We start from the raw sequence: 14098 nt of genomic DNA, 5'->3' as shown, positions 1-14098 counted from the left end.
AACTTCTTAAAACAAAATTTAGCCCAAAGATGAGAAAATAAACTGTAACTTTTCCCAGTTGGGTGTGCATGAGATTTAATTCTTCTTACACGATTCCATTCTTGGAATCATCACTCCAAATCAAATGGAAAACAGTCTTCAGAAATCAATTAATAGTTCAACATCACAGAGATAGGCTTGAGGCACACACAGATTCACTTAGAAAGTTTCCTGGACAGGAACAAAAATCTGAAACGGGAGAGAAAATTCCAAGCCCCTATACACAATAAAAAATTAGCACTGCACAAAATGAGTTACGCATTAAGTGTCACCATTTCAACATATTTGCAGTCAAGCACAAATTCCTGTTGGATTATTCCTCGGGTATTTATGGAATGCTTTTATTTTGTGTGCCTGGCTTATTTAATTTCACAGGGGAAGTAGAATATTTTGCTTACTTTTAAAGCTTTTAGCACCGCTTCATCAAGCAGAATTTGCATTTCCAACCCACAGTGTCATCTTGTGAATCACATATTTTATACTTGGTACACAAATAGTGCCGCTTAACTACAGCAGATTATGTAAGTGCACGGCTCGGTAAAGTACGATCCCATTAGATTTATGGTGATCTTTCCTTGGTTTGCAGCAAAAAACTATGATTATGAAAGGTAACAGTTAAAATGGTTTAAAACAAACCATCATATCCCATTTACACTAACTCACTGCGCAAACTCTCAGGTACGTACTGTACCTCTTCTATTTGCATACAACTTGAGGCACGTTTACAAACTGTTCACCACTGAATTTTCAACACATGCTAAAAAGTTGCATTTGCAACTTCTATCATTCTGGTTGTAAATTTTTGTCAGTAGCAAAGACTTATAAAACCACATTGTTAGCCTGTGCAACTAAAGCCAGAATCAAAACAGTAGATCAGATGCAAAAGCTATTGATGGCAGCCCTTTACTTTTGAAGACAACCTGTTCCTGAGTATAATTCATACCACACAGTGTCTGGGTGTTAATTGAGCTACAGCTCTGTCACCTCACACTTATATTTATTTAGCACCTCATGCCAAAAGTTCAAAGTTCTTCACAAAATGATTATTTTGTGGTAAGTTAATTGTGCAAACCAACAACATCACATAAATAATGATATAAGAATGCAAGAACATAAGAAATGAGAACTGGAGTAGGCCATTTGGCCCTTTGAATCTGCTCTGCCATTCAATAAGACCATGACTGAACTTTCACCTCAATTCTACCTTTCGGTACTATTCCCATATCTCTTAATTTCCTAAGTAACCAAAATTCTATCAACTTCTGTCTTGAACTCAATGACTGAGCATCCTCAGCTCTCTGAGGTGAAGAGTGAAGAAATTTCTCCTCATCTTAGTCCCCAATTGGCCATTTATTCTGAGACTGTGATCTCTAGTTCTGGACGTCCCAGCCAGGAGAAACATTGTCTCAGCATCCACCCTGGCATTCCCTTTCAAAATTTTACGTGTTTCAATTAGGTGACCTTTCATTATTCTAAACTTCAGGGAATCTAGGCCCTTAGTTTATTCAATCTCTCCTCATAAACAATCTCTTCATCCCAGGAAACGTCGAATGACCCTTTGTTGCACTCACCCAAAGGTAAATAAATATCCCTTTCATTGGGTAAGATTATCAAAACTGATGGCAGTAGTCCAGGTGTGGTATTCCCAATGCCCTGTATGAATTAATAACCTTTTTAGTGTTACTGATTAAGAAGAGATTGTTAATCAGTCCAGTCAATGGACTCCCGAATATTAAAATAGTGTTATATGTTTGTAAACATCGAGCTGAACCACCAGAAAATCTCAACTGAAAGATAGCAATATCCTAGGCCCTGATATCATTATCAATTATGTTCCTTCCATTAGATGGTTAGAAGTAAGTTCACTGATGATTGCGCAATGTTCAGTTCTCTTCAAAAATCCTCAGAAAATGAAGCATTCTCTGCCAATGTACAAGACCTGGGCAACATTCAGGCTTAGGCTGCTAAGTGGCGATTAACATTTGTGCCACTGAAGTGCCAAGCAATGACCTTCTCCAACAAGAGGGAATCTAACCTTCACCCTTTGACAGTCAATAGGATTAACAATACTGAAACCATCACCATCAACATCCTGGGGCTTACAAAGACCAGAAACCTAACGGAACCAGCCATTTAAATATTGTGGCTACAAGGGCAGGTTAGAGGTTAGATTTTCTGCATGGAGTTGCTCATGCAGAGCACCCAAAGCCTGCTCACCATCTATCAAGGTACAAGTCAGGAGTGTACAGGATATTTCGCAATTGTCTAATGCCTGTCCAACAGCACTCGAGAAGCACAATATTATCCAGGACAAAGCCCTAAAGATTGGCATCCCACCCACCACCTCAAACATTCACTCCCACCACCATAGTTGTGCCATGCCATCAGTCTTTACTATTTACAAGTAACTTGCTCTTTCAACAGCACCTTTCAAACCCACAACCTCTACCACCGAAGAAAAACAGGCAGCAGAGGTTTGGGCACAACACCACCTGCAAGTTCCCCTCCAAGTCATACGCCATCCTGACTTGGAAATATATTGCGGCCGTTCCTTCCGTGTCACTCACTCAATATTGCTCAAACTTCTTTCTTAACAGCACTGTGAGTACACATACACCAAATTGATTGCAGTGATTCAAGAGGGCAGCACACCACCACCTTCTCAAGGGTGATTAAGGATGATCAAAAAGCAATGCTCACGTCCCATGAACAAATAAAAAACACAGCTCTAAAAAACACAACTTCCCCTCAGTGCAGCACTGCAGGTGAGCCCAGGTTAGGCTGCAGCAGCAGGGGCTTGAACACATAACAAGTGTTCTGAATCAAAGCAATTGGGCACAAAGCTGGCTCAAAAATAGAAACATCAGCACCACTGTTTTTCAGCCATCAAGAATAGAACAACTTCCAGTTTTTCTTGTAACTATAAATTTCATGTCAGTAAACAAAGGTGCACCAAGGAAGAAGAGCACCTTATGGACAGCAAACAAAACCAAGGCGGAAAGGAAAATAAAGTACATGCTTTAAGTTCTATTTTTCCGAATGCACATTGTCCTCTTAGTAATTGCTAAATTCAAGTCACGAGCACGCGGGCTGCTCAGCAAATAAATGGTTCTCAGGTTTTGACTCTGTATCTCAATTAAGAGTGCAGCATTGAAAGCAAAAGATCAGGTCAATTCTTTGTAAGGAGAAAATTAGACTCAGTCAGTCAAGTACTGTCTAATTAAATAGAAGGGAGAAGTTTTATTTGAATTAACATACTGGCATGTTTAATTTTTGTATCAAGCAAAACATATAAATCAACTTCACTCCTTAGCACCATGAGCAATATCTCTACATGCCGGCCTTCCCTTGAACACTAGTTCACAGTGGTTCATCTAATTTATTCATCGACTGATTCAAGATCACTTAAGTGGTTGTGCCATCAGGAACTCAACATCCATATTTGAAGATGCTGATTCGGCACCACCTTTGTTGCTTAGAGCAGCAAACACTCCATGGTCATTAGTATAAAGGATGGGGCTAATAAATGAAAATTCTGCACAATTTTCACAAATATAGGTCAGTTTTAAATTCTAATGACAATCACATAGATCCAATGAACTTAACATTGTGCTGCAAATATCTTGATTTCATACTTCATATGTTTCAGAAAATAACTTTTAGTTTCAAAATTGAATTTTAAATGTAGATAAAAGGAAACATTTGTTTGAGAAGCTGGCACTGAGCCCTGGGGTAATGACAGTTCAAAGGTTAATCTGTGTTTGGTTAACAAAATTAGGGTTGTGTTAATACGGCCATGGAGGGGTCATCAACAGATCTTCCCGTGAGCCTCTTTGAACATGAGCTCCCCTATTAAGCCAGTGGAGGCTCACCGAATAGGGAAGAAGAAGTGGGGGGTTTAAAACCAGCTGGATCCACTCAGGCCGGCAGTCCATAGACTCGGGGCTAATCTGCACTCTGCAACCGTTGAAAGGTTTTCAGGTATCACTGTAAATAAAAGGGTGATTGGCGATGGAAGACTGACCTCGGTAAGATTATTATATTGGCAATGAGGAGTAAAGTGAGTTTTCCTTCCCTCCGGACCAACTTTACTATTGAGACAAGTAATCCTCTGGTGCTTCCTTTTGAGAAACATGAAGCATATGATGCAAGTATAGAAAGCTAGGCTCAGTATGCAGAGCGCATGCGTTACTTTTCTCGGGCCAACATTAATGAGGGGGATGAGAAGCAGAAAGTGATTCTGTTGATGACATGCGGGATCCCAACCTTCGGTGTATTAAAAAGCCTGACCTACCCGGATGCCCCTGACTCCAAAACTTTGAATGAATTGGTGGACTTAGTTAAAAGCTATTATGAAACCTTCAATAATACTCCAGTGATTCCACTTTAACACGACAGGGCAAACCTTTGGGGAATCTGTCATTGAGTTTCTGACCAGGTGGTGAAAACAGACAGAGCACTGTGAATTTGGACCACACCTGAACATGTTGCAAGGTAGGCTGACCTGTGGAATTAACAATGTGACAGTCCAATCTGACAGCCTTTAGGCTCCTAAGAAGCCTAATCCAGAAGGTTGTAGATGCCAGGCGACAGACTATTGGAAGTGCTGCAGAAGAACGCAATTGAGGTTAACATATATGGACAGTCAAAACGTGGGTTATTACGAAAAAAGGCCAAGGCCAGTACCGGACCTTATCTTGCAAAAAGGCCCATAACCAAGGACAATTAAATTGCATCTCCATGACAAAGGTTGCCTCCAAAATGGTGGAATTGTTAGTAAATGGCCACACATTAAAAATGGGAGTAAGTACAGGGGTTGCAATCTCCATTATCGGACAGCAGATTTATAATCGCCTCCGGGTTGGTATTCAAGAAAGCGCAAAGGCCTGGCTGGCCACGTATGCAAGGGAGCCATTGCAGCCAAAAGGCACCACGGTGACCCTAGTGACTTACAGGCAGCAGTTGGTTTGACATTCACTCATCACTGTACAGGGACAAGGGCCTAGCCTGATAGGGAGAGATTGGCTCCAATGCATCAGACTGAACTGGCTGAAGACACGGGAGACTGTACAAAGTCATCAATAAGTACCCTGAAGTCTTCCAAGAAGGACTTGGGATAATAACAGGTGCCAAAACTAAAATTTACGTTGACCCCGATGCTCTGCCTATATATTTTAGAGTGAAGCTCAGGCTTGACTTGAATAGACCCAGACCTTACAAAGCAACTGTGAAAAGGTTTGGAGTGGATCCCAAGAAAATGCATAACCTTCAAAAAATTGACAAGTAGTTAAAAACTTTCTGGCAGGGAGCTAATAATTGAAAAGGGAAGGTTTAACAAAGGATTTTAGTCTAAACTACATATGGTTGTGTTGTGTAGTGCTTTTCAGTGTAAAGTCTAGGTTATAACCTGAGGTGGTGTTTATTTAGTCGTATTTGCTATATTTGATTCTTATTTATAAAATGTATTTTAAATGTGAAATCTCATTGCTTCATACTATCAATAAATAACGGGGATTTTAAATTTCTCTTTCAGAGTCATAGAGGTTTACAGCATGGAAACAGGCCCTTTGGTCCAACTTGCCCATGCTGCCCTTTTTTTTTAAACCACTAGGCTAGTCCCAGTTGCCCGCATTTGGCCCATATCCCTCTGTACCCATCTTACCCATGTAACTGTCCAAATGCTTTTTAGATTTCCATTGTTTCAATGTTAACAGTCTCCAGGTGGCTCATAATGATAGGTAAGCAGCCAAATGTGCTTGATAAAAACCCTGCATGGATTCAATTTGTTTTTTGGTTTCATTCCACAGGCACATTTACTCAGCAATCCAGTGAAGTTTAAAGTTAAAAGAAAAGCCCATAGAATACTTATCTGCCCAGTACGAAACTTGCCCTTTTGTCAGCCCAATTTATGTAGCAAAAATTCTCATTCTGACTCAGTTTGACAATATTTGATTTTACTACACTGTCACCATTTTTTTTAAAAAGCCTATCTGTGATAACCCTCCATGGGAAATCTCTAATTGATCTCCTTGTTTGGCCCGTTGAATACGAGTTCCCTTGGTAACAGGCATTGGCCTGCCAAAGTTGAACTCGTCACCTGGGCCATTATAAGGCAGACATCAGGAAGGGTCTGCTGAACTATTGTCCCTGTTAGGACTTGCGTATGTACGCCACGGAGTAGTGGTTTTATTTTGTGTTTAACAATACCATTCCTTTCCAGTTGGGCTTTCTGAGTTATTGCACTAACCAATTTAGTATTCACTTTGTCGAGGATTATCTGTCACCTAAGTCCACAATGAAAGGCTTCTTCTGGTTATTTTGATCTTATGTTTATACCTTTGGGACAGGACAACTTGGTGGTATCTACTCATCCAGTTACAATGTGCTGCATACCAGGTCATGGAGAAGTTTGCATCATGTCTTGTTTCACCTCGGAAGCGAGACACCAACAAGAGAAGAGGAAAGTAAGTCGGGTGATTTTGAAGAGAATATTAAGTCAGTGCATTTCATTTCTGTTTCATGGTCGTTCCATTCACAAAATGCCACATGGCCAAGAAAATCCACTGAGTACACAAAAACTGTTAGTGCAAAGCTAAACATAGATTTATGTGCACCTTTCTGCAATCTATCATTTTCGTAACTGGATGACATTTTATAATGAATCACAAGGAACAGACACGGTCCAGCAAGCAAAAATTAACCGATCACAACAAAAATCAAAAACACTTATCAGTATGGTTCTTTTAAAGAATTAATTAAGAACTTCAATGTCAGTCACAAGATTATACTCGGAGGAGAGCTTTTTAAACAAAGACTGCGGGAGTAATGCAACTAATGCACATTTTCAAAGCTGGCAAGTGGTTCGCAAAAATATACTTTTCACTGAAACCTACTAAATGTGTTACTTACACCAGAGATACAATGTCTCCACGTTGCACTTCATAGTTCCTCACACTCCATCGATTTAAAAGCACTATATCACATGTGGTTCTTCCTGGAGGGTTTAATGATGGCTATGAAATCAGAAGATAGAAATGTCAAAAATATGGAAATGTAGCCTCTGTACATATTACACAATAAATAATAAATGTAAAATAATCACAAAATAGGAAATGTATTTATTTTAATTCTTAAGATACTACTCCCTGAAGAAAGCATGCCATACTTGAAAGTGCAAAGATTTACTGAGCTGCTGGCACATGGATAAATACTTAATGAATTATTTCCTGTGTCTCAGACTTGCTTAAAAAGGAATACAAGGATACTGAATAATGCTTCAATATGAAATTTGTAAGATTGTTACGTTTTGGGACATTCTCTTTAATTTAAACTTGCTCTGAAAAGGTGGCTTGGTTGTAAAAGGGGGGCCCAGGTTGTTTAAATGGGAAGAAGGTACAGGATATTCACACTAAGTGCTACGCTCTGTGAATAGACTGTTCGGCTCCAAGTCTCAGGGAGGTGTTAGAAATGTCAGCTTTTATAAACAGTTATACTTTAAACTATCTATTTAATCCCAAGATAGAATGGAGCTGGGGAATCTTGAGGATAGTTAATTGGCATTTCTATCTGGATACAAGGCCTATGTGTTTCATGTTGCCATGGGGATGGGCTTTGGGAGGGCAAGATTCTGTAGGATACCTTTGTAGGATTAAGTTACAGGCTTTCCTAAAATAAATCATAGAACCTCGCATACGGGGTCAATCTACAAAAATCCGAGAAAGAAAGGATAGATGGAGCTAGCAAGTCCCTGTAGATCACCATACAAGAATGCAGGTGGGAGCTCATGCTCAGATTGAAGAAACCAAGTTCATGAGGGTTTAAACAAAGCTGAATGATTTGCCAAGATTTGACTGGAGGAAGGGATCTTGAGGTTGGTCCACACCATGAAAGTCAGTTCATAGATTAGAAGCTGGGAAAGGAAAAAGGATCAAAAAATCACTCTGGACAGGTCCCTGGAGAAAGAAGTGTTCACTTAAGAGAAAAAGTAAAGCATAACCGTGGAGGGAGATTTTCATTCATTTTTATGTTAAATGGGGGATCTTTTCTGAAGTTTAAAGTACAAATTGTTTACACAATATTTTTTAGTCAATGTTGCCTTTAGTTTGTTACAGTAAAAGTCTTAAAACTTGTGCATTTGATACACAGTATATTAAATTCAATCCCTTGTTACCATACTAAATACCCCAAAATGTTATTGACTAAAACTTGAGTAACCTGCTTTGCAGAATCACAGTAGTTAGCCAACTGCCAGTATTTGCATAATTGCCTGCTCTAACATAGATTAAAATTCAAAACTATTCCATAACAAGCATGAGGAATATTTTAAAGAAATTATCCACTGCTCCTATCCATTCTCCAAGTTCTGTTTTTGAAGTTCGTATCTGCAATAATTAGACTTATAAAAATGGATCAACCATGATTCTATCAGATAGCCTTTATTTAAATTCGACCACTCTGGCCACCAAGTCCAATCAGGGGGTCAATCTCCACTCCAGGAACTTGAGCAGATAATTTTAGGCTGACATTTCAGTGCAATACTAAGGCAGTGCTATACTGCAAACATTTACCGTTTATTCAAGACCGTCTGAAATCCATCATCAAGCACTTACCTCATTTCTATTTGTGGGATCTTGCTAAGTACAAATTTTTTGATGTATTAACGAGCATAAGAAACAGTAAAAGCCCATTTTACCCCTCAGGTCTCCTCTGCTATTTAATAAGATCGTGGTAGATCTGATCAGTGTCAGCACCACTTTCCTGCCTGTCCCCCCACAAGCCCTTGCCTTTCTTGTAGATCAAAAATCTGTCTAATTAAGCCTGAAACAACCAGCCTCCACTGCTCTCTGGAGCAGAGAATTTCGATGCTCAACTTTTTCTCATAAAACAATCTCTTCATTCAAGCAATCAACCTAATGAAGCTTCTCCGAGTTGCCTCCATTGCAAGTGCTTTCATCTTTAAGTAAGGAGACCAAAACTACATGCAGCATTCTAGATGTAGTCTCATCAGTACCCTGTACAGCTACAGCAAGCCTTCCTTACTCTTGTACTCCATTCCCCCTGCAATAAAAGCATTTGCCTCCTTTATTATGTGCTGTACCTGCATGCTAACATTTTGAGAGTCACATGCAGGTGCACCCAGCTCCAGCTCTCTCTGTATCGCAGCATTTGGGCAAGAAAATCTGCTGATTACCACCACCCCACACCCCCTTCAGCTGATAAATAGCATTCCTCCAAGCTGAACATCACTGGAAGGAAGCACTGAGGGTGGCCAGGGTGCAGAATGTACTCTGGGTGGGGGGACTTCAATGTTCATCACCAAGAGTGGCTCGCTAGCACCACTACAGACCAAAAGGGCATAGCTGCTGGACTGGATCATTAATTACACCTGTCTCACTGCACGTTACCAGATTTAAAACAGCCTGCCTTCTGGTTGGCTCTGGAATGTACTGCTCTAAAAAACTGTCCCAAAACCGCTAAGAACACATCTTTAAGGCTAGCTTTGCTAATCTGATTCATCCAAACAATATGTTGATAAAAATCACCCATGATTATTCTTGTACCTTTCTTATAAGTTTCAATTATTTCTTTGTGTGCCTTGTCCCATGGTGTAGTACTGCTCGGGAGCCTGTAAAAAGCTTACTTTTGGTTATTTTTTATAATTTCCCGAACTGATTCAATGTCTTGAGCTTTAGAATTAAGGTCATCTCACAGTATTGTACTGTCATCCTTAATTAAGAGAGTCACTCCACCAACAGTACAGTTTCCACTTCCTCCATTTCTAGTTCTCTAAATAGAACTTATTCTTCTCACAACAATCTTTGAGCCATGCATTCAACTCCCAAACGTTGTTTACCTACACCAATTTACTTGCGGCTCAGGGATTAATCCAGAACTTTGATAGTACAGAACTTGAGTATTGCTGAAGAAAGAGGCACGCTGTCAAAACTTTTCATCTTGTACTCATCAGGACAGTTCACAAAAGTACCAATAGTAAAGAGAACAACAATTTATACTGCATGAGAAGAGACTGCTGCTTGGTTGGCAACTGGGCTCTGAGTGGTAGAGGTGTTCCCATGGAGAATGCACCAGGCAACAGTTAACTGCCAAGCTTTTGATCAAATTCAAACCAGGCAGGGTTGACTCTGATTGGTAAAGATATTGCCAAAAAGGATGAACTAGGGAATGGCTGTCCCCCAAACTTTTGTTCAGTTGAAAAAGGCACAATGCATAGACATGCTTCTTCTATCTTCAAAGGACAGGGCTGTATGTGTGAATATATGCGTAAGTGAGAAACATTGACAGCTCAACTGATAATCCTGAATTGATTTTCAGTGTAACTCTTCACACAATCTGGATTATTCAACAAGTGTTGTCCAATCATGGAATCACATCGAATTTTGGGCAGTATGTTTTGAGTTTTGCAATCATGGGCTTGTTGGGCAAGGTCTATACTTTGCCTGTTGTGAACAGCTGAAGAGGCGTTCTGTTTGATATGACCCACCGGTCATTGGGATGTACGACTTAAATACCTGGCATCACACTGGCACTGAAATTCATATACCACACGATTCATTTGTGTGATAGGCAGAACATCTTTTTGGCTTGACAACAGCACCTTGTTAATGGAGAACAGCACTTGTAACAGTCTGAAATGGCTAGCTTCACCTGTTGTTCAAAATTTTGAGACAACTTACCCTGCCAGGGTAATGTGAGGTTGACTGGGGACTTTTCAGGATCAAAAGTGGCAGCCTTGGGCACATTCATGAGTTTGCACAATAAACAGCGAGCAATTATCAGATCAGGGTAGCCATTATACCGCAGGATGGCTTTGATGTGCCTCATTTCAGCATCAAGCTTGCACAGTGATCAAGTGGCTCGGGTCCTATTTACGAGGTTGCTGATAAAGCCAATCTTATAGCACATGGAACTATAGGAATTCCAACTTGTATATTGATCAGTGAAGGTAGGCTTGTGGTAGACAATAGTAGACATTGGCAAATTTCTCAACTAGTATTGAAGAAAGAGAGCTCATTTGATTGCTCCAGTTCAAAATAAATTTCAGCGCAGGATGGAGCACATTGAGGTGCGTAAGGAAGTTCTTACAGCAGCTGCGGATCCAAATATAGTAAACATATCATCTACATATTGGAAAAATGAAAGAGGTAGGAGATTAGGTGTTATTTTAGATTTAAGATTATCAGTTACCTGTTCCCCAGTACATTCTCCATGGCAACACCTCTACCAATCAGAGTAAATGGCAAAGATGTAAAGAGGTTTCTGCAACAACTTATATTTATACAGTGCTTTTAACATAATGTAATGCCCAAAGGCACTTCACATAAACATAATTTGAAACTGAGCCAAGTTAATGCACAGGCAGCAATGTTTTGGAGGATCTCATGTTTATGGAGAGTAGAATGTGGGAGAACCAGCCAGGAGTGCATTTGAATAGTTGAGTACAGAAGTAACAAAGGCACAAATGAGGCTTTCAGCAGTAGATGTGCTGAGAAAGGGGTGAAATTGGCAATGCTAGGGCAGTGAAAGTAGGTGGTTTAGTGATGGCACAAATATGAGGTCAGAAGCTCATCTTGGAATCAAATGTGATACCAAGGCTGAAAGCAGACTGGCTTAATCTCAGACTTTTACCATGGAGAGGGTTGGAATCAGTAGTTAGGGAAGCAGAGACCAAAATCAATAGCTTCAATCCTCCCAATATTTAATTGGATGAAATTTCTGATCATCCAGAATTGATTTAATTTATTATTGTCACATGCATTAACATACAGTGAAAAGTATTGTTTATTGCGCGCTATATAGACTGACCATACCGTTCATAGAGAAGGAAATGAGAGAGTGCAGAATATAGTGTTACAGTCATTGTTAGGGTGTAGAGAAAGATCAACTTAATGCAAGGTAGGTCCATTCAAAGGTCTGATGGCAGCAGGGAAGAAGCTGTTCTTGAGTCAGTTGGTACATGACCTCAGACTTTTGTATCTTTTTCCCGACGGAAGAAGGTGGAAGAGAGAATGTCCGGGGTGCGTGGGGTCCTTAGTTATGCTGGCTGCTTTGCCAAGGCAGCAGGAAGTGTAGACAGAGTCAATGGATGGGAGGCTGGTTTGTATGATGGATTGGGCTTCACGACCTTTTGTAGTTTCTTGCGGTCTTGGGCAGAGTAGGAGCCATACCAAGCTGTGATACAGCCAGAAAGAATGCTTTCTATGGTGGATCTATAGAAGTTGGTGAGAGTTTTAGCTGACATGCCAAATTTCCTTAGTCTTCTGAGAAAGTAGATATCAGATGAGCAGTCTAATAATTTAACAACAGGAGAGGTCAAGAAAGGTGGTGGGGTGGTAGAGAGGGTGCCTTTGGATGAGGGCGGAGGGGACAAGGAAGAGGGGGTCCTGAATGTGTTCAGGACTGCTTTCTCAGTCAGTATATTTTAATTCAATAAGGAAGAGGGGAATGCACAGATCGAGGTTGAGAAAATGAGGGGGGACAACTAGTTGATATGCAAGAGCAGTTAAACATTTAGGAAACAAAGACCAAAATTAGGTTTGATATAAAAATTAATAAGAAGAAGAAACAGTGACAATTTCAATGAGATTAAAAGAAAGTAGTCCAGACCAACTGAAAAAAACGATTAGATAAAATAGCAGACAAATAATTAGAAATCATTAAATTATCATTTTAGGGTACAAACTAGACTTATTCACAGAAGTAAAAGGAGTGCAGCAATGACTAAGTAGAAAAAGTGAAATCAAAGTCTGAATTAAAAAGAGAGACATGTGACAAATCCAGGACTAATAGTAAAAAGAAAATTGAATATAAAAAAAGAGAGGAAGAAACAAAAATAATCAATAGGGTTTGCAGAAAGACAAAGGGAAAAAGTAAATGATGCAACAAACCCAAAGGAAAAAAATAATTAAAGATACAACCAATGGGAGATGAAAACATCACATGAGGATGAAGAAACAGTGATAGGACTTAACGAATACATCGCTTCAACTTTTAATAGGAGTAGCACAAATAAGGGTCTGAGGGTAGAGCTACTAGATACAATAAATATAGATAAGAAAAAGTATCTAGCTAAGATGATCAAGACGTCTTTCAAGAAAACAATAGACCTTTCCACATTCTTAATCAAATAAAACAAACAATTGCCTCCCAGCTGCATGTTTCTTGGCAGCGGAATCTTCTGGTCCCGTTGCTGTCAATGGGATTTCCCATTGATTCCATCCCACACTGTCGGGAAACCCGCGGCAAGGATGTTCCATCAGTGAGACCAGAAAATTCCAGCCTATTAAACTAAAGACTGATGGATTCCATTTAAAAAGTGGTCCAATGTACGTCATAAGTTTGGGCGGCACGTAGCAGTGGTTAGCACTGCTGCCTCATAGCGCCAGGAACCCGGGTTCAATTCACCCTGGTTAGGTGGATTGGCCATGCTAAATTGTTCCTTAGTGTCCCAAGATGTGTAGGTTAGGGAGATTAGCAGGGTAAATATGTGGGGTTACGGGGATAGGGCAGGGCAGTGGGCCTAGGTAAGATAAGTCAGAGTCGGTGTAGACTCGAAGGGCTGAATGGTCTCCTTCTGCACTGTAGGGATTCTGTGATTCTACAATAAATCAAGGGCAGGATTCTTTGCTCTCATCCGTGCCCAGCCCACTGCAAGTGACAATGGAGAATTTGGCGTTCCAGCCAAAATTCCAGTCACTTTCAGCAGCACTGGAGCCAGGAATGAGGACAGAGGTTTGTGGTGTAAATCTTTGTGAAAGATTCTCAATGGCGTGAAAAATGGGGGATCAGCATGAAGTGCTAGCAATAAGTGAGACCACAATGAAATGCTCTGCTAACTGCAAAGCTATTTCCACTACCTCCATGAAGGCAGGTTGCCAGGGTGTTAAAGCTGCAGGGAAGGTAAAATATTAATGAATGACAGTCACAATTCAGTGCAGAAACAGCAAGATAGGAAGAATGAACATTGTATATTGCTAGGTGGTGGTTTTAATAGCCACCTGAGTGTGAAATTAGATAGCAACTTGTGTAAAAAATTAAAGAC

The 14098-nt window shown here is 40.1% G+C and overlaps 1 protein-coding gene across 8 annotated transcripts in view; it reads right to left on the bottom strand.

Moving 5' to 3' along the window:
* Positions 1-14098, bottom strand: part of immp2l (inner mitochondrial membrane peptidase subunit 2) — a 539159-nt gene that overhangs the window by 507213 nt on the left and 17848 nt on the right. For all 8 annotated transcript variants that reach the window (XR_013498730.1, XR_013498731.1, XM_078219904.1 and 5 more), the window contains one exon: positions 6949-7052. Coding sequence is in view for 6 of the 8 variants with exons in the window: in XM_078219904.1 (XP_078076030.1) it covers positions 6949-7052 (104 nt within the window). In the remaining 2 variants the exon portion in view is untranslated. The remainder of the gene's footprint in view (positions 1-6948; positions 7053-14098) is intronic.

This window comes from Mustelus asterias, chromosome 9, assembly GCF_964213995.1.
Source record: "Mustelus asterias chromosome 9, sMusAst1.hap1.1, whole genome shotgun sequence".
In the NCBI taxonomy this organism is placed as follows: domain Eukaryota; kingdom Metazoa; phylum Chordata; class Chondrichthyes; order Carcharhiniformes; family Triakidae; genus Mustelus; species Mustelus asterias.
The sequence above is the reverse complement of the archived record's forward strand: the minus strand, read 5'-3'. Positions and strand labels throughout refer to the sequence as shown.